We start from the raw sequence: 21,129 nt of genomic DNA on the forward strand, positions 1-21,129 counted from the left end.
CCTTTTACCTCTCTGTGTTGTAGTCCATTGACCCTGGTCAGCAGTTCACCTGTGAGCCTAACCCCAACCTTTTACCTCTCTGTGTTGTAGTCCATCGATCCTAGTCAGCAGTTCGCCTGGGAGCCTAACCCCAACCTTTTACCTCTCTGTGTTGTAGTCTATTGACCCTGGTCAGCAGTTCACCTGTGAGCCTAACCCCAACCTTTTACCTCTCTGTGTTGTAGTCCATCGATCCTAGTCAGCAGTTCGCCTGGGAGCCTAACCCCAAACTTTTACCTCTCTGTGTTGTAGTCCATTGACCCTGGTCAGCAGTTCACCTGTGAGCCTAACCCCAACCTTTTACCTCTCTGTGTTGTAGTCTATTGACCCTGGTCAGCAGTTCACCTGGGAGCCTAAACCCAACCTTTTACCTCTCTGTGTTGTAGTCCATCGATCCTAGTCAGCAGTTCGCCTGGGAGCCTAACCCCAACCTTTTACCTCTCTGTGTTGTAGTCCATCGATCCTAGTCAGCAGTTCGCCTGGGAGCCTAACCCCAACCTTTTACCTCTCTGTGTTGTAGTCTATTGACCCTGGTCAGCAGTTCACCTGTGAGCCTAACCCCAACCTTTTACCTCTCTGTGTTGTAGTCCATCGATCCTAGTCAGCAGTTCGCCTGGGAGCCTAACCCCAACCTTATACCTCTCTGTGTTGTAGTCTATTGACCCTGGTCAGCAGTTTACCTGTGAGCCTAACCCCAACCTTTTACCTCTCTGTGTTGTAGTCCATCGACCCCAGTCAGCAGTTCACCTGGGAGCCTAACCCCAACTTTTTACCTCTCTGTGTTGTAGTCCATCGACCCCAGTCAGCAGTTCACCTGGGAGCACTCCAACCTGGAGGTGAACAAGCCCAAGAACCGTTATGCTAACGTCATCGCCTATGACCACACCCGCGTCGTCCTCGCCCCCATAGAAGGTTCAAGTCCAGGTACAGCTTATGAGATGTTGGCCTCACTTGTAAGACAAGAAATCATTGTACAGTGAATGACACCCTTCCTCTTGTCCAGGTAGAGGTCAAATACTGGATGGATTCAATTCAGATTGTAGTGGCGGTTGCAGGGACCCAGATAAAGTCTATAGTCCTGAACTAAGACATTTTCAATGATGTCAATCGAACTTAACAACTCTCCTCTTCCCTCCACATTCTCCCCCTCCATATGCAGATATCCTGGGCAGTGACTACATCAATGCTAACTACATAGACGGCTACAGGAAGCAGAATGCCTACATCGCCACACAGGGCCCGCTGGCAGAGACATTCGGGGACTTCTGGAGGATGGTGTGGGAACAGAGAGCAGCCTCTGTGGTCATGATGACCAGACTGGAGGAGAAGTCACGGGTGAGATGGGACAGAGACAGGAGAAGGAAACACTCATCCACTCACTGACATTATCTACTGTAGGGCAACACTCATCCACTAGGTGTTATCTACACTCTTAGATAAAAGGGTTCTTCGTTTGTCCCAATAGGAGAACCATCTTTGGTTCTAGGTAGATCCCTTTTGTGGTGAAAATGTGACTCACCACCTGGATTTGATCTTATGTAGCAAAATTTGAAATTGTGTGGCATATCATGCCACATCAAAATGTCATATCACGCACTGCATTTTTGAGGAGCAATGGGAAAGTAAATCTGCTTTGAAAGTTGATAAACTTGTAAACTTTTGCTTTAAATAAAACCACTTCCTGTAAAAATGTGAAACATGTAATATCTTAAAATGTAGCTAGCTAGACTATCTTACCTGTATACATCATCATGCATGATGGACGTGTCTCCCTGTGACGAATGCCATACCACTGTTGCTCTTAGTTTGAAGATGTAATCCGGAGACAGGTGTTTTCTCCATTTCTTTATCTATCATACTCTAATACCACTGATTTCAGAACTCGATCCTCCACAAAGTGGAGAGCAACACTTATGCAGCTCCACTACACTATACTTTTTTAAAGCTGTGTTCGACAGGATTACCAACACAGACTGACCAGCATGAAATAGACAGAAGCCCTCTATATGGCAGACCAATCCGAACTCCCGTCTCTGGATGACCAGCCCACTCATTATCTCAGCCAAGCATGACTAGTGGGAAGGTATTTTTCTGTGGCTTAACCAACAAGGCTAGAAATGTAACAATTGTATTCATATTTACAGATGACATACAAGTTTGTTATTAAGGCACATGAAAGTTCACATTTTCTAGAAGAAAAAAAAAGTTTCCTGAAACTTGTCACAAGCAATAATAATTAGAACCATTTACTGGTGAAAGGGTTCCCCGTAGAACCTTGTATTAGTGAAAGGGCTCCACTTGGATCCAAAAAGATTGTTATTGTCAAAGGGTTCACCTATGGCGACAATTGAAAACCCTTTATGGTTCCAGATGTGCTGTAGGGCAAAACCCAGCTACTATGAAGGGGACTAGGGCTTTGTCATTCACTGTAAGGTGGAGTCATCCACTATTTAAGGGCTCTGTCACCTACTGTAGGGCACTACTGTCATCCACTCAGTGTCATCCAATAGTCTAGTTCACTGAAGGTTACTAGGAGGCTGTCATCCACTGTAGGGCACTTTATAGGGCACAGTCATGAGTCATCCACTGAGGATGAGAGTGTACTGTCATCAGCTGTAATCAATTGGATACCATCCATTCAAAGGCACTGGCAATAGGTCAAGACAATTAGGCTGATAGATTAGTCTTTTTTGGTTGTCAAGTTGTTTTTATGACAATAATAATGAGGGTGACTTTAAATGTAACATTGATGACGAAGATGAGGTGCTGCTGCTGATGTTGTTGAGGATGATGATGTTGATAATGTTGATAATGTTGCTGTTGATGATGATAATGTTGTTGTTGATGATGCTGTTGATAATGTTGATAATGTAGTTGATGATGCTGTTGATAATGTTGTAATGTTGTTGATGTTGATTCTGTTGATGATGATGCTGTTGATAATGTTGACAATGTTGTTGATGCCGTATATGATGTTGATAATGTTGTTGATGCTGCTGATGATGTTGATGTTGATAATATTGTTGATGCTGTTGATGATGATGTTGCTGTTGATGATGTTGCTGTTGATGATGTTGCTGTTGATGATGATGATCATGTTGATGATGATGATGTTGTTGAAAATGTTGATGATTATGATGTTGTTGATGTGGTGCGGTTGTTGATAATGTTGATGATGATAACGGTGTTGATAATGTTGTTGATGGTGTTTCTGTTGACGATGTTGATCATGTAGATGTTGTTGATGATGATGTAGATGTTGTTGATGATGATGTTGTTGAGAATGTTGTTGATGATGATTGTTGTTGATAGTGATGGTAATGATGATGTGTTGATAATGTTCATGATGATGTTGTTGAAAATGTTATTGATGTTGCTGTTGATGATAATGATTTTGTTGATGATGTTGTTGATAATGTTGTTGGTGATGGTTATAATGTTGTTGATGATTATGTTAATGTTGATGATGATAAGGATGGTTATAATGTTGTTGATGATAATGTTGACAATAATGTTGTTGTTGATGATGATGATAATAATGGAAATGTTGATGATAGAGGGTAGAGCTATCGCTTTCAAGGAGCAGGACTCTAACCCAGAAGCTTGTAAGAAATCCCGCTATGCCCTCCGACGAACCATCAAACAGGCAAAGCGTCATTACAGGACTAAGATCGAATTATACTACACCAGCTCCGACGCTCGTCGGATGTGGCAGGGCTTGCAAACTATTACAGACTACAAAGGGAAGCATAGCCGAGAGCTGCCCAGTGACACCAGCCTACCAGACCAGCTAAATAACTTCTATGCTTGCTTCGAGGCAAGTAACACTGAAACATGCATGAGAGCATCAGCTGTTCCGGATGACCGTGTGATCACGCTCTCCGCAGCCAATGTGAGTAAGACATTTAAACAGGTCAACATTCGCAAGGCCGCTGGGCCAGACTGATTACCAGGACGTGTACTCCAAGTATGCACTGACCAACTGGCAAGTGTCTTCACTGACATTTTCAACCTCTTTCTGTCTGAGTCTGTAATATCAACATGTTTCAAACAGACCACCATAGTCCCTGTGCCCAAGAACACTAAGGTAACCTGCCTAAATGACTACTGACCTGTAGCACTCACATCTCTAGCCATGAAATGCTTTGAAAGGCTGGTCAAGGCTGCTCACATCAACACCATTATCCCAGACCCACTCCAATTTCCATCCCGAACCAACAGATGATGCAATCTCTATTGCACTCCACACAGCCCTTTCCCATCTGGACAAAAGGAACACCTATGTGAGAATGCTATTCATTGACTACAGAGTTCAACACCATAGTGCCCTCAAAGCTCATTACTAAGCTAAGGACCCTGGGACTATACACCTCCCTCTGCAACTGGATCCTGGACTTCCTGGCGGGCCTCCCCCAGGTGGTAAGAGTATGTAACAACACATCCGCCACGCTGATCCTCAACATGGGTGCGTGCTCAGTCCCCTCCTGTAGTCCCTATTCACTCATGACTGCACGGCCAGGCACAACTCCAACACCATCATTAAGTTTGCTGATGACACAACAGTGGAAGGCCTGATCACCAACATCGACGAGACAGCCTATAGGGAGGAGGTAAGAGACCTGGCCATGTGGTGCCAGGACAACAACCTCTCCCTCAATGTGATCAAGACAAAGGATATAATTGTGGACTACAGGAAAAGAAGGACCGAGCATGCTGCCATTCTCATCGACGGGTCTGTAGTGGAGCAGGTTGAGTGCTTCAAGTTCCTTGGCGTCCACATCACCAACAAACTAACTGGTCCAAGCACACCAAGACAGTCGACAAACGACAAAACCTATTCCCCCTCAGGAGACTGAAAAGATTTGGCATGGGTCCTCAGATCCTCAAAAGATTGTATAGCTGCACCATCGAGAGCATCCTGACGGGTTGCATCACTGCCTGGTATGGCAACTGCTCAGCCTCCGACCGCAAGGCACGACAGAGGGTAGTCTGTATGGCCCAGTACATCACTGGGGCCAAGCTTCCTGCCATGCAGGACCACTATACCAGGCGGTGTCAGAGGAAGGCCCTAAAAATTGTCAGAGACTCCAGCCACCCTAGTCATAGACTGTTCTTTCTGCTACCGCACGGCAAGCGGTACCAGAGCGCCAAGTCTAGGTCCAAGAGGCTTCTTAACAGCTTCTTCCCTAAGCCATAAGACTCCTGAACAGCTAATCAAATGGCTAGCCAGACTATTTGCAACTCCCCCCACCCCCACCCCCAACGCTGCTGCTGCTACTCTCTGTTATCATCTGTGAATAGCCACTTTAATAACCCTACCTGCATGTACATAATTACCTAAACTACCTCGACACCGGTGCCTTCGCACATTGACACATTGACTCTGAACCAGTACCCCTGTATATAGCCTCCACATTGACTCTGAACCGGTACCCCTGTATATAGCCTCCACATTGACACATTGACTCTGAACCGGTACCCCTGTATATAGCCTCCACATTGACACATTGACTCTGAACCGGTACCCCTGTATATAGCCTCCACATTGACACATTGACTCTGAACCGGTACCCCTGTATATAGCCTCCACATTGACACATTGACTCTGAACCGGTACCCCTGTATATAGCCTCCACATTGACACATTGACTCTGAACCGGTACCCCTGTATATAGCCCCGCTATTGTTATTTACTGCTGCTCTTTAATCATTTGTTTTTCTTATCTCTTACTTATTTTTTTGTTATTGGTTTCTTCAAGCTGCATTGTTGGTTAAGGGCTTGTAAGTAAGCATTTCACTGTAAGGTCTACTACACCTGTTGTATTCGGTGCATGTGACAAATAACATTTGATTTATTTCATTTGATTTGATGATGATAATGATGTTGTTGATTATGTTAATGTTGATGATGTTGATGATGATGTGGTTGATGATGATGATGATGCTGTTGATTATAATGCTGATGAGGTTAATGATGATGATGAGGTTGATGATGATAATGGTGACGATGATAATGATAATGTTGCTTATGATGTTAATGATGTTAATGTTGATGATAATGTTGTTGGTGATGAGGTTAATGATGATGAGGATGTTTATGATGATATTAATGTTGATGATAATGTTAATGATGATGATGTTGTTGATTATGTTGATGTTGATGAGGAGGTTAATGATGATGATAATGTTGTTGATGATGTTGATGTTGTTTATGATGATGATAATGTTGTGTTGTTGATGATGTTAATGATGATGATGTTTATGTTGATGATGATGATTGATGATGATGTTGTTTATGATTATGATGATGATGTTGTTGATGGAGGTTAATGATGATGATGTTTATGATGATGATGTTGATAATGTTAATGTTGTTTATGATGATGATGATGTTAATGATGATATTAATGTTGATGATGATGTTGATGATGATGTTGTTGATTATGTTAATGTTGATGATGAGGTTAATGATGATAATAATGTTGATGTTGATGATGAAGATGTTTATGATGTTGATGATGATAATGTTGATGTTAATGATGATGATGTTGATGATGATGTTAATGTTGATGATGTTAATGTTGATGATGTTGATGATGATGTTGTTTATGATAATGATGTTGATGATGTTAATGTCGATGTTGATGATAATGTTGTTGATGATGAGGTTAATGATGATGATGTTTATAATGTTGTTTATGATGATGTTGACAATGTTAATGTTGATGTTGATGAGGTTAATGATGATGATAATGTTTTTGATGATGATGATAACGTTGATGATGAAGATGTTGATGATGATGTTGTTTATGATGTTAACGTTGATGTTGATGTTGTTTATGATGACGTTAATGATGATGATGATGATGTTGTTTATGATGATGATGATGATGTTGGTGATGATGTTGTTTATGATGATGATGATGTTGTTTATGATGATGTTGTTGATGATGTTGTTTATGATAATGATGATGATGTTGTTATGATGATATTGATGATGATGTTGTTTAGGTTTGATGATGTTGATTTCAAAAAAAAAATCACCTTTATTTAAAACCAGGTAGGCTAGTTGAGAACAAGTTCTCTTTTGCAACTGCGACCTGGCCAAGATAAAGCATAGCAGTTAGACACATACAACAACACAGAGTTACACATGGAATAAACAAACATACAGTCAATAATACAGTAGAAAAAAGAAAAAAGTATATATACAGTGAGTGCAAATAAGGTTAAATAAGGGAGTTAAGGCAATAAATAGGCCATGGTGGCGAAGTAATTACAATATAGCAATTAAACACTGGAATGGTAGATGTGCAAAAGATGGATGTGCAAGTAGAGATACTGTGGTGCAAAAGGAGCAAAATAAATAAATACAGTATGGGAATGAGGTAGATAGATGGGCTGTATACAGATGGGCTATGAACAGGTGCAGTGATCTGTGAGCTGCTCTGACAGCTGGTTCTTAAAGCTAGTGAGGGAGATGGGAATCTCCAGCTTCAGTGATTTTTGCAGTTCGTTCCAGTCAGTGGCAGCAGAGAACTGGAAGGAAAGGCGACCAAAGGAGGAATTGGCTTTGGGGGTGACCAGTGAGATATACCCGCTGGAGCGTGTGCTACGAGTGCTGCTATGGTGACCAGCGAGCTGAGATAGGGCGGGCCTTTACCTAGCAGAGACTTATAAATAACCTGTAGCCAGTGGGTTTGGCGACGAGTATGAAGCGAGGGCCAGCCAAGCGTACAGGTCGCAGTGGTGGGAAGTATATGGGGCTTTGGTGACAAAACGGATGGCATTGTGATAGACTACATCCAGTTTGCTGAGTAGAGTGTTGGAGGCTATTTTATAGATGACATCGCCGAAGTCAAGGATCGGTAGGATGGTCAGTTTTACGAGGGTATGTTTGACAGCATGAGTGAAGGAAGCTTTGTTGCGAAATAGGAAGCCGATTCTAGATTTAATTTTTGATTGGAGATGTTTGGAGTCTGGAAGGAGAGTTTACAGTCTAACCAGACACCTAGGTATTTGTAGTTATCCACGTATTCTAAGTCAGAGCTGTCCAGAGTAGTGATGCTGTATGGGCGGGCAGGTGCGGGCAATGATCGGTTGAATAGCATGCATTTAGTTTTATTTGCGTTTAAGAGCAGTTGGAGGCCACGGAAGGAGAGTTGTATGGCATTGAAGCTCGTCTGGAGGTTAGTTAACACAGTGTCCAAAGAAGGAGAGTAGGGAGGAGAGAGGAGAGGAGAGGAGAGATTATGTTAATGTTGATAATGTTAATGTTGATGATGGTGATATTAATGTTGATGATGATGTTGATGAAGATGTTAATGATGATGATAATGTTGATGATAATGTTGTTTGATGTTGATAATGTTGTTTATGATGTTGATGATGTGATGTTAATGTTGTTTGATGTTGATGAAGATAATGTTGGTGATGATGATGATTATGAAGATGTTAATGATGATAATGTTTATGATGTTGATGTTAATGTTGTTGATGATGATGATAATGTTGTTGTTGATAATGTTGTTTATGATGTTGATGATGATGATGTTGATGATGATAATGTTGTTTATGATGTTGATAATGTTGTTTATGATGTTGATGATGTTAATGTTGTTTGATGTTGATGATGATAATGTTTATGATGTTGATGATGACCCGACGATAATGACATTGATGTTGTTGTTATTGATGACGATGATGTTACTGACAATGATAATTTTGATAACAGTGATGCTGATGAAGGTGTCTCCTGCTCCTGTAGATAAAGTGTGACCAGTACTGGCCAAGCCGGGGTACAGAGACCTATGGGATGACTCAGGTCACCATACTGGACACTATGGAACTGGCCACATTCTGCGTGCGCACCTTCTCCCTGCAGAAGGTCAGTACACAGAAACGCATGCACAAATACTGTACACACACACATGCATAGAAGCACACTTATGCACTCACACACACACAAACTCCACTTCACCTCCCTTGTCTTTTCTCCCTCCTCTCTACTCCTCTGTTCTTTTGGTAAATCCCCTGTCATTTGCTGTTGATTAATTTACTGTCATGCCCCATGATACTTCTACACTGTCGGCTAATGAACCAGAAACAATTTGAAGGGATTTGAATTCAGATCTGCGCCGTCACCCTATGAGAAAAGAGCAGAGAACAAAGAGGCTGTTGTTAGGCAGTAGTTAATGGAGCATTCCATTCTAGACAGTCAGTTTGAGCCTGTGTTACTGCTACTAGAATAGCATAGGTCCTGAATATTCTACCTAATCTAGGATATAGAACCATACCAGGCCTCAGTGTCCCAAATACAGAAACTAAAGTAGGCCATCTGTCTTTGAAGTGTTTTGAGGTTTTGTACATGAATATGTCAATTAATATGTTATGTAATGTCTGGAAGCATAACTATTATGCATGTGGAGAACACAGATGCTTTTGTCTGGTTTCTGAAAGTTTCTGTCCCTGCCACTGTGTCTCATAAAGTAGTAATGATAATACTGTCTTCCCCTCTCATCTACTCTCTGCCCGCTGCTCTCCTCTATCCTCTCTCCTCTTTCCTCTCTATTCTCTAATATCTACTCTCCTCTCTTCTCTATACTATCCTCTATTCTCACTCCTCTCATCTCGTCTCTCCTCTCTCCTCTTCTCCCTACTCTCATCTCCCTACTCTCATCTCCCTACTCTCATCTCCCTACTCTCATCTCCCTACTCTCATCTCCCTACTCTCATCTCCCTACTCTCATCTCTCACAGAATGGCTCGATGAATGTGATAATAGTTGTGGTAGTAATGATAACAATCTCTTCCAATCTCCTCTCCTCTCTCAGAATGGTTGTAATGAGCGGAGGGAGGTACGTCAATTCCAGTTCACTGCCTGGCCAGACCACGGTGTACCAGAGTACCCCACTCCGTTCCTGGCCTTCCTACGCAGGGTTAAAGCCTGCAACCCCCCTGACGCTGGTCCTGTCATCGCACACTGCAGGTACGAGGACGCACACACAAACATATACTTTATACACATATACACACACACACACACACACACACACACACACACACACACACACACACACACACACACACACACACACACACACACACACACACACACACACACACACACAAACATATACCACATACACATATACCCACACACATACAGTGGGGAGAACAAGTATTTGATACACTGCCGATTATGCAGGTTTTCCTACTTACAAAGCATGTAGAGGTCTGTCATTTTTATCATAGGTACACTTCAACTGTGAGAGACGGAATCTAAAACAAAAATCCAGAAAATCACATTGTATGATTTTTAAGTAATTAATTTGCATTTTTTTGCATGACATAAGTATTTGATCACCTACCAAACAGTAAGAATTCCGGCTCTCACAGACCTGTTAGTTTTTCTTTAAGAAGCCCCCCTGTTCTCCACTCAAACCAAGCTGCTTACTTATTGCAGATTCAGTCTTCCCAGCCTGGTGCAGGTCTACAATTTTGTTTCTGGTGTCCTTTGACAGCTCTTTGGTCTTGGCCATAGTGGAGTTTGGAGTGTGACTGTTTGAGGTTGTGGACAGGTGTCTTTTATACTGATAACAAGTTCAAACAGGTGCCATTAATATAGGTAACAAGTGGAGGACAGAGGAGCCTCTTAAAGAAGAAGTTACAGGTCTGTGAGAGCCAGAAATCTTGCTTGTTTGAAGGTGACCAAATACTTATTTTCCACCATAATTTGCAAATAAATTCATTAAAAATCCTACAATGTGATTTTCTGGATTTTTTTTCTAATTTTGTCTGTCATAGTTGAAGTGTACCTATGATGAAAATTACAGGCCTCTCTCATCTTTTTAAGTGGGAGAACTTGCACAATTGGTGGCTGACTAAATACTATTTTGCCCCACTGTATACCCACAAACACATATACCCACACAAACATATTCCACATACACATATACCCACACACACATATACCACATACAGGTACCCACACACACATATACCCACACACACATATACCACATACACATATATACCACACACACACATATACCACACACACACATATACCCACACACACATATACCCACATACACGTACCCACACACACATATACCCACACACATGTACCACAGACCTATATACCACAGACACATATACCCACACACTCATACCCACACACACTCATACCCACACACACACATATACCCACACACACATATACCCACACATACATATACCCACACATGCATATACCCACATACACCAACACACACACATATACCACACACACATATACCACACACACACATATACCCACATACACGTACCCACACACACATATACCACAGACCTATATACCACAGACACATATACCCACACACATATACCCACACACATATACCCACACACATATACCCACACACACATATACCCACACACACATATATACCCACATGCACATATATACCCACACGCACACATATACCCACACACACACATATACCCACACACACATACACACACACATACACCAACACACACACACACATATACCCACACACTTACACCCACACACACACATATACAGCACACACACACATATACTCACACACTTACACCCACACACACACATACACCACACACGCATATACCCACAAACACACACACACACACATATACCACACAAACATATACCCACACACATACATATACCACACACATATACCCACACACACACGTACCCACACACACATATACCCACACACATTTACCATATACCCATATACCACACACACATATACCACACACACATATACCCATACACACATATACCCACACACACATATACCCACACACGCATACACCGACACATACGCATATACAACAGACACACATATACAACACACACACATATACCACACACACACATATACCACACACACACACATATACCACACACACACATATACCACACACACACATATACCCACACACACATATACCCACACACACATATACCCACACACACATATACCCACACACACATATACCAACACACACATACACCAACACACACACACTTACACCCGCACACACACACATACCCACTCACACATCCACCACACACACATATACCCACACACATATACCACACACACATATACCCACACACATATACCCACACACATATACCCACACACACATATACCCACACACACACATACCCACACAAATACAGTGGGGCAAAAATAGTTTAAGTGTACCTATGATGAAAATTACAGGCCTCTCTCATCTTTTTAAGTGGGAGAACTTGCACAATTGGTGGCTGACTAAATACTTTTTTGCCCCACTGTATACCACACACGCATATACCCACACAGACATGTACCCACACACACTCACATGTACACGCACACACATTTACCACACACATATACCCACACACACATACAGTGCCTTGCGAAAGTATTCGGCCCCCTTGAACTTTGCGACCTTTTGCCACATTTCAGGCTTCAAACATAAAGATATAAAACTGTATTTTTTTGTGAAGAATCAACAACAAGTGGGACACAATCATGAAGTGAAACAACATTTATTGGATATTTCAAACTTTTTTAACAAATCAAAAACTGAAAAATTGGGCGTGCAAAATTATTCAGCCCCTTTACTTTCAGTGCAGCAAACTCTCTCCAGAAGTTCAGTGAGGATCTCTGAATGATCCAATGTTGACCTAAATGACTAATGATGATAAATACAATCCACCTGTGTGTAATCAAGTCTCCGTATAAATGCACCTGCACTGTGATAGTCTCAGAGGTCCGTTAAAAGCGCAGAGAGCATCATGAAGAACAAGGAACACACCAGGCAGGTCCGAGATACTGTTGTGAAGAAGTTTAAAGCCGGATTTGGATACAAAAATATTTCCCAAGCTTTAAACATCCCAAGGAGCACTGTGCAAGTCATAATATTGAAATGGAAGGAGTATCAGACCACTGCAAATTTACCAAGACCTGGCCGTCCCTCTAAACTTTCAGCTCATACAAGGAGAAGAATGATCAGAGATGCAGCCAAGAGGCCCATGATCACTCTGGATGAACTGCAGAGATCTACAGCTGAGGTGGGAGACTCTGTCCATAGGACAACAATCAGTCATATATTGCACAAATCTGGCCTTTATGGAAGAGTGGCAAGAAGAAAGCCATTTCTTAAAGATATCCATAAAAAGTGTTGTTTAAAGTTTGCCACAAGCCACCTGCGAGACACACCAAACATGTGGAAGAAGGTGCTCTGGTCAGATGAAACCAAAATTGAACTTTTTGGCAACAATGCAAAACGTAATGTTTGGCGTAAAAGCAACACAGCTCATCACCCTGAACACACCATCCCCACTGTCAAACATGGTGGTGGCAGCATCATGGTTTGGGCCTGCTTTTCTTCAGCAGGGACAGGGAAGATGGTTAAAATTGATGGGAAGATGGATGGAGCCAAATACAGGACCATTCTGGATGAAAACCTGAGACTGGGACGGAGATTTGTCTTCCAACAAGACAATGATCCAAAACATAAAGCAAAATCTACAATGGAATGGTTCAAAAAGAAACATATCCAGGTGTTAGAATGGCCAAGTCAAAGTCCAGACCTGAATCCAATCGAGAATCTGTGGAAAGAACTGAAAACTGCTGTTCACAAATGCTCTCCATCCAACCTCACTGAGCTCGAGCTGTTTTGCAAGGAGGAATGGGAAAAAAATGTCAGTCTCTCGATGTGCAAAACTGATAGAGACATACCCCAAGCGACTTACAGCTGTAATCGCAGCAAAATGTGGCGCTACAAAGTATTAACTTAAGGGGGCTGAATAATTTTGCACGCCCAATTTTTCAGTTTTTGATTTGTTAAAAAAGTTTGAAATATCCAATAAATGTCGTTCCACTTCATGATTGTGTCCCACTTGTTGTTGATTCTTCACAAAAAAATACAGTTTTATAACTTTATGTTTGAAGCCTGAAATGTGGCAAAAGGTCGCAAAGTTCAAGGGGGCCGAATACTTTCGCAAGGCACTGTATACCAGACACACATACCACACACCTGCGACATGTAAACAGCACATACTCACACACCCTGGATCCAGTCACCCAAACATGAGACGCTGTCTTGAAGAATTGCCACTGACAGTTCAGTAGGTATGTTTACACTCATAGATATCTTCCTCTCTTTCTTTCTCTCTTTCTTACCTCTCTCAGTGCGGGCGTGGGTCGTACCGGTTGCTTCATCGTGATCGACACCATGCTGGAACGGATCAGACACGAGCGCACGGCCGACATCTATGGTCACGTGACTCTGATGAGGTCACAGCGGAACTACATGGTGCAGACGGAAGACCAGTACGGCTTCATCCACGAGGCGCTGCTGGAAGCAGTGGCTTGTGGGAACACGGAGGTGGCGGCCCGGAGCCTGTTCTCCTACATGCAGAAGCTGGGCAAGGTGGAGAGTGGAGAGCACGTCACTGGCATGGAGCTGGAGTTCAAGGTAAACATAGAAATACATCACCGGCATGGAGCTGGAGTTCAAGGTAAACATAGAAATATATTCAATAGAACATAAATACATCACCGGCATGGTGCTGGAGTTCAAGGTAAACATAGAAATACATCACCGGCATGGAGCTGGAGTTCAAGGTAAACATAGAAATATATTCAATAGAACATAAATACATCACCGGCATGGTGCTGGAGTTCAAGGTAAACATAGAAATACATCACCGGCATGGAGCTGGAGTTCAAGGTAAACATAGAAATATATTCAATAGAACATAAATACATCACCGGCATGGTGCTGGAGTTCAAGGTAAACATAGAAATATATTCAATAGAACATAAATACATCACCGGCATGGAGCTGGAGTTCAAGGTAAACATAGAAATATATTCAATAGAACAGAAATACATCACCGGCATGGAGCTGGAGGTCAAGGTAAACATAGAAAGACCAGGTATTGAAATACATACAGTAGCATACATTTTGAATAGAAAACATGTTGAAATATAGTAGAAATACAGTTTTTCAATGCAAGTACAGAATAAATATTAGGAAGAATGCATTGCCCTTTAACTTTGTTCATAGGAACATGTTTCTGTGGGGGGGAAACTCAATCCCCCCTTCACCCCTCCCCCTCCCCCCAGCGTCTGGCCAACACCAAAGCCCACACGTCTCGGTTTGTCAGTGCCAACCTGCCATGTAACAAGTTTAAGAACCGCCTGGTCAACATCATGCCCTATGAGACCACCCGCGTCTGTCTGCAGCCAATCCGAGGTCTGGAAGGATCAGATTACATCAACGCCAGCTACATTGATGGATACAGGTAAAGCTCAACCAAGGAAGAATAATTAGTAATATGGGCATCTCATTTCAAGGCATTGTTCCATGACACATGGAACAGTAGCCATATTTTGGGTCTCAAATTATGCTTATAATATAATAGAAAAATCCAAATGAAAGAAATGTGTCCATTCTATTTCTTTGGTGTCTTTACATTGGATCAGAACCCTGTATAACTCAACACCCATCGTCTAATGTGTATAGGCAGCAGAGAGGTTACATGGCCACCCAGGGCCCACTGGCTGAGACCACAGAGGACTTCTGGAGGATGCTGTGGGAACACAACTCTACCATCGTGGTCATGCTCACTAAACTGAGAGAGATGGGACGGGTAAGGTTACACACACACAAACACAAACACACACGTGCACATACACACACAAACACATCTGCACATGCATGCACGTATGCTCGCACACACACAGAAACACACCACACAAACACACTCAGAGACACAAATACGTACGTGATGCCATCTCTGTACCTATGTGTGTACCTGCAGGAGAAGTGCCATCAGTACTGGCCCGCAGAGCGGTCTGCTCGGTACCAGTACTTTGTAGTGGATCCCATGGCTGAATACAACATGCCTCAGTATATCCTCAGAGAGTTTAAGGTCACCGATGCAAGGGTGAGTGTGTGTGTGCGTGCGTGCGTGTGTATGTGTGTGCGTGTGTGTATTTATGTGTCCACAATACTGTATATCCTCTTCAGACAAGGCAAGGTCAATGACGCAAGACTGTGTGCCTGTGGGTGTTGCTTTTAAATGACTTGTCCCTTTTGTAGCATATTTGATATTGGAATCAGACACCCTGACCTCTCCCTGTCTCTGCTCCTGGCAGCTAACATGTTCCTTCGACCCACAGTAGATTACACAGTAGTCAACCCTGTCCTCTCCTGATACCCTTATCGTGTGTTTGTGTGTGTGCATGCTTGCATTCCTGTGCATGTGTGTGAGCTGTCGATTACTCCAGTTAAGCCTGTCCTGTCCTGTCCTGTCCTGTCCTGGCGGCCCGTTGACAGATGTTGTATTGATCTCTGTTAAAGTGGAGTCACGCCGTCTGAGCAGAGAACAGACGTAATTGGCTAGAGACGGGCAGGCCACAGAGTCTGGCAGACAAGACAGGATTCATACACATATAAAGCCGACAGAGGGTTGGTGCTCAGCCACCAGAACAGACCTGATAAGACACAACTCTGGTAACAGATAGTACAATAGTTTGTTTGGCTAAATCAGTAGAAGGGACATCTCACCTTCACTTATCCACTCACATAAGGATCAGAGAATACCAGTAACAATATGGAGGATGGTTTGAGAAGTCATACTCAACATTGCTCTCATCAGCACTTCTTCTGCCCATTCTCGCATCAGGATGGCCAATCACGGACAGTTCGTCAGTTCCAGTTCACCGATTGGCCAGAGCAGGGAGTTCCTAAATCTGGAGAGGGCTTCATCGACTTCATTGGCCAGGTGCACAAAACCAAGGAGCAGTTTGGACAGGACGGCCCAATCAGTGTCCACTGCAGGTAAGAGTCATTGCCATAGCTATAGGTTTGACTAACAATGCTTTTCCCTGATATACTTCACACACCTCATTCTGATTACTGATGTACATTAGTCTAGCCACTATGTGTGTGTGTGTGTGTGTGTGTGTGTGTGTGTGTGTGTGTGTGTGTGTGTGTGTGTAGTGCGGGTGTGGGGCGGACCGGAGTCTTCATCACTCTGAGTATCGTTCTGGAGAGGATGCGTTACGAGGGAGCTGTGGACATCTTCCAGACTGTCAAGATGCTGAGGACACAACGCCCTGCCATGGTACAGACGGAGGTAGGCTTCAGTCTCACTGTTGAAAACCATGGATATCAGACAAGTACATGTGATTTCTCTGTGTCTGCAAGCCACGGTAATGGAAGGCTGTTGCTCTGTCCTGTCTATTTCCCTGGTTCAGGATGAGTACCAGTTCTCCTACCAGGCTACCCTGGAGTACCTGGGGAGTTTTGACCACTATGCAACCTAAGAGAGGAGAGGAACTGTCATCCCTCCATCCTTCTGTTCAGATAGAGGTCCACAGAGACGAGGAACAACGAAAGAGAGGCGCAGACTGGAAAACAACTAAACAATTAACCTTATATCCCATTGGAGGGGCAACGCTACTAACAAGGAGTAATTATACAAGAACAACAACAGCAACATACAAAACAACAACAACATACAAAATAACAACAACAACATACAAAACAACAACAACAACAACTAGACAAACGTCAAATAAAACCTGTACTCTCAGGAAAGACTATTACATGTGTAATCCTGCATATTCTTCTTACCTCAGTGTTTTATAAAACCTGTGTGTTGTGGTCAGCTATTTCAAAAACAAAACCAGTGATGTATAAAAGGACAACAAAAAGCCTGGATATCTGCTGCACCTTAAAGGGGTTTTCTATCTTATCTTTCTATCTGTGGGTTTAGTGTACGAGGGTGGAACACTTCCACGTGTCTGTGGGTTTAGTGTACGAGGGGGGAACACTTCCACGTGTCTGTGGGTTTAGTGTACGAGGGGGGAACACTTCCATGTGTCTGTCGCTCTCCATTCATGGTGTCTGTTGCTGCCACAGCTAGTCCTGGTCCACAGCACGGTTTTAGATCTATAGAACTAGAAGGACGGTTTGAGCTGCATGTCTGTGATTGGACACCAGACTCTTCTACCCACAGTGCCAAGAGAAACCACGCTGTTCTGGGGCAGATGGGAAATTAACTTTGACCTCTAATGAGAAGGAGGAATGGTACCCGTCGACATCCAGCATGCATGATGATCCATGAGCTCCAGGTTGAGGTTGCCTGTAGGCACAGATCTAGGATCAGTTTACCATGCAGAAATCATAATCTAAACCATTTGGGTGGAAAAACAAAACTGACCTAAGATCATTGTCTGGGGGCAACTTCACCCTACTTCAAGTGTGGATCAATATTATTACCAGTCAATGTTCAGTCATCCATGCTTTGCTTGTTATGTTCTGACATCTTACTACATAGAGTAATGACAGTAAAGGTTAAGCACAGTTTAGGCAATTCCATTTCAATCCCAGCCAGTCATTTCGGGAGATGCACTGAAATTATGTGTATGAATTGAAAATTGGCTATATTTTTCTTGGAGGACCATTTCAATGAATGAACAGAATTTGAGTTAATTTCCTTAATTGACTGGAGTGTTTTTTGGGGGGAACATTTTCCACATTCTGCAGAAAATATTGTAATGATCCTATTCATTGTGGTTCAGTGTGTTTGCCTTATGTTTCACCATGTTGGTTTTCAGCTGCTTACGTTACATCTAAATTGTCTGAGCTAAGCAGTAAGCGTCATAATGTAGCTTACACCTACTTGAAATCTGCCACTCTGCGTTAGAATGATCCTGATGGCTCAGTGTGTTGGAGTATGTTTCTGGCAACACAAAGGTTGTGGGTTCAAATCCTGCTTGGGCTACATATACAGTAATGAGTATGTGTGTTCATGTTGAGTTGGATGAACTTTGTTTGCTTGATAAACCCAAGTCCTCATGGGTTGAGAGTAGAACTCAAACTCTCTTCTCTTGCCCACAGTAAGACAGGACTCTTCACATCTTCTCTCCGCTCTGTCTCTGCTTGTAGTCCTACTGTACAGAAAAACTAAAGGACACAACCTTTAGTCCACTCCAGCATCCCCCACAATCCCTTTAGATATCATCCTCTCCTCTTATTGATTTGACATTCTATAATCTGCTGCCCCAGATACGTAGTGATTGAACAGCACAGTATGAACTTAGACTGTATATACTGTGTAACGTATAGAGAGTTCTTTATAATGCAGTACATACAGTAGGCCTAACTGACGTAGAGGTAAGCAATAAGGCAGGGGTTGTGGTATATGGCCAATATACCATGGCTAAGGGCTGTTCTTAAGCAAGACGCAATGTGGAGTGCCTGGATACAGCCCGTAGCTGTGGTATATTGACCATGTACCACAAACCCCTGAGGTGCCTTATTGTTATTATAAACTGGTTACCAACGTAATTAGAGCAGTAAAAATACATGTTTTGTCATACCCGTGGTATACGGTGATATACCACGGCTGTCAACCAATCAGCATTCAGGGCTCGACTACCCAGTTTATAAAAGTTCTTTATAACACAGTTTATAGGCCTGACTGACGTATAGAGTTGAAACAAGTGGGGCATAATTATTATCATCAAAAAAGAGCCTTATTGTTGACCTTTTGATATGATTTTTGAAATATGTATCGTTCTATTTTGTTACTGTTATTGCTCTTTGTTTTTACTACAGTTTGATTTGTTTTATTGCTGTTTATTAGGGGAAAAGGACTCAATATAACCAATTAAATGTTGTTTACTTGGCAAGCCAATTTTTCTGTATGATATCGTCATATAATTTTTTTAATGGTCATTTTTAAGTGCTTTCTTATTTGCTTTAGTATATCGTATACAGAACCTGCGTAGAATGCTATTTGATACTGCTGTCCTCATAGACAGATACTTCGATTCAGACCTAGTTTCAGTTTACAGCCCCTATCATAGCACCAGTGGTACGATCCAATAGGGGTTTAGGGTGTCAGGGCACAGAGAGTTTAAATGTCGGGCAAAGTACAGTAGTCGGTGAAAGTCTGTTGCACTGTATTCAGTGAACCGTGGCGTTTCAGCTCGCTACTACAGATAGATGGAGAGTATAATGGCATTTTGACACAAAAGGAAAGGCCACACAAAAAGACAGATGGACAGACCCTCATTAATTTAATTAACAGCGGAATTTTCTTGATATGAAATTTAAGTGTGGTCCAAAAGTCTAGTGGGAAAAAAAGTCTAAATCTGGTGTGACTTAAAATGAACCTTAAAATGATTACTACATAATATCTACACTGAACAGAAATATAAACGCAACATATAAAGTGTTGGTCCCATGTTTCATGAGCTGAAATAACTACATTTACCCTCCACTATACCACTGATCACTACAGTATAAATGCAACATATAAAGTGTTGGTCCCATGTTTCATGAGCTGAAATAAAAACATACCAGAAATGTTCCATACTCAAAAAAACATCCTCTAAAATGTGTTAACATCCCTGTTAGTGAGCATTTCTCATTTGCCAAGATTATCCATCCACATGGACAGGTGTGGCATATCAAGAAGCTGATTAAACAGTGTGATCATTACACAGGTGCACCTTGTGCTGGAGAGAATAAAAAGCCACTCTTAAGTGTGGAGTTTTGCCACACAACACAATGCCACAGATGTCTCAAGTTTTAAGGGTGTGTGGAATTGGCATGCTGACTGCAGGAATGTCCACCGGGGCTGTTACCAGAGAATGTAATGTTAATTTCTCTCCCATAAGCTGTCTCCAATGTTGTTTTAGAGAATTTGGCATTGTGTGGGTGAGCGGTTTGTTGTGAACAGAGTGCCCCATGGTGGCCGTGGGGTTATGGTATGGGCAGGCAGTAAAATCTTTGAAATTGTTCAATGTTGCATGTATATTTTTGTTCAGTATAAATATACCTGACATAAAAGACGCAGAGTAAACGTGTCATCAAGCGAGGACCAGTTCCTATGACATCACATGATGATCATCATCACCTTTAACCTGGTACCTGTTATTTCCTTTAAACCCTGGATGTAGATCATATTGAATGTTGACTTTGTATTAAAAGCAGGATGATTGAATATACCACA

At 42.4% G+C, this 21,129-nt stretch overlaps 1 protein-coding gene across 5 annotated transcripts in view; it reads left to right on the plus strand.

Annotated features, from left to right (window-relative positions):
* LOC109874757 (receptor-type tyrosine-protein phosphatase S-like) overlaps positions 1–21,129 on the plus strand; it is a 139,945-nt gene extending 118,816 nt beyond the window's left edge. For all 5 annotated transcript variants that reach the window (XM_031810926.1, XM_031810927.1, XM_031810929.1 and 2 more), the window contains 11 exons: positions 828–963; positions 1,199–1,374; positions 8,807–8,926; positions 9,872–10,026; positions 14,282–14,567; positions 15,221–15,399; positions 15,621–15,747; positions 15,919–16,044; positions 16,786–16,940; positions 17,103–17,238; positions 17,360–21,129. In XM_031810926.1, coding sequence (XP_031666786.1) covers positions 828–963; positions 1,199–1,374; positions 8,807–8,926; positions 9,872–10,026; positions 14,282–14,567; positions 15,221–15,399; positions 15,621–15,747; positions 15,919–16,044; positions 16,786–16,940; positions 17,103–17,238; positions 17,360–17,428 — 1,665 coding nt within the window. In that variant the 3' untranslated portion in view covers positions 17,429–21,129. The remainder of the gene's footprint in view (positions 1–827; positions 964–1,198; positions 1,375–8,806; positions 8,927–9,871; positions 10,027–14,281; positions 14,568–15,220; positions 15,400–15,620; positions 15,748–15,918; positions 16,045–16,785; positions 16,941–17,102; positions 17,239–17,359) is intronic.

The sequence above is a fragment of the Oncorhynchus kisutch genome, linkage group LG30 (genome assembly GCF_002021735.2).
Source record: "Oncorhynchus kisutch isolate 150728-3 linkage group LG30, Okis_V2, whole genome shotgun sequence".
Taxonomy (NCBI): Eukaryota; Metazoa; Chordata; class Actinopteri; order Salmoniformes; family Salmonidae; genus Oncorhynchus; species Oncorhynchus kisutch.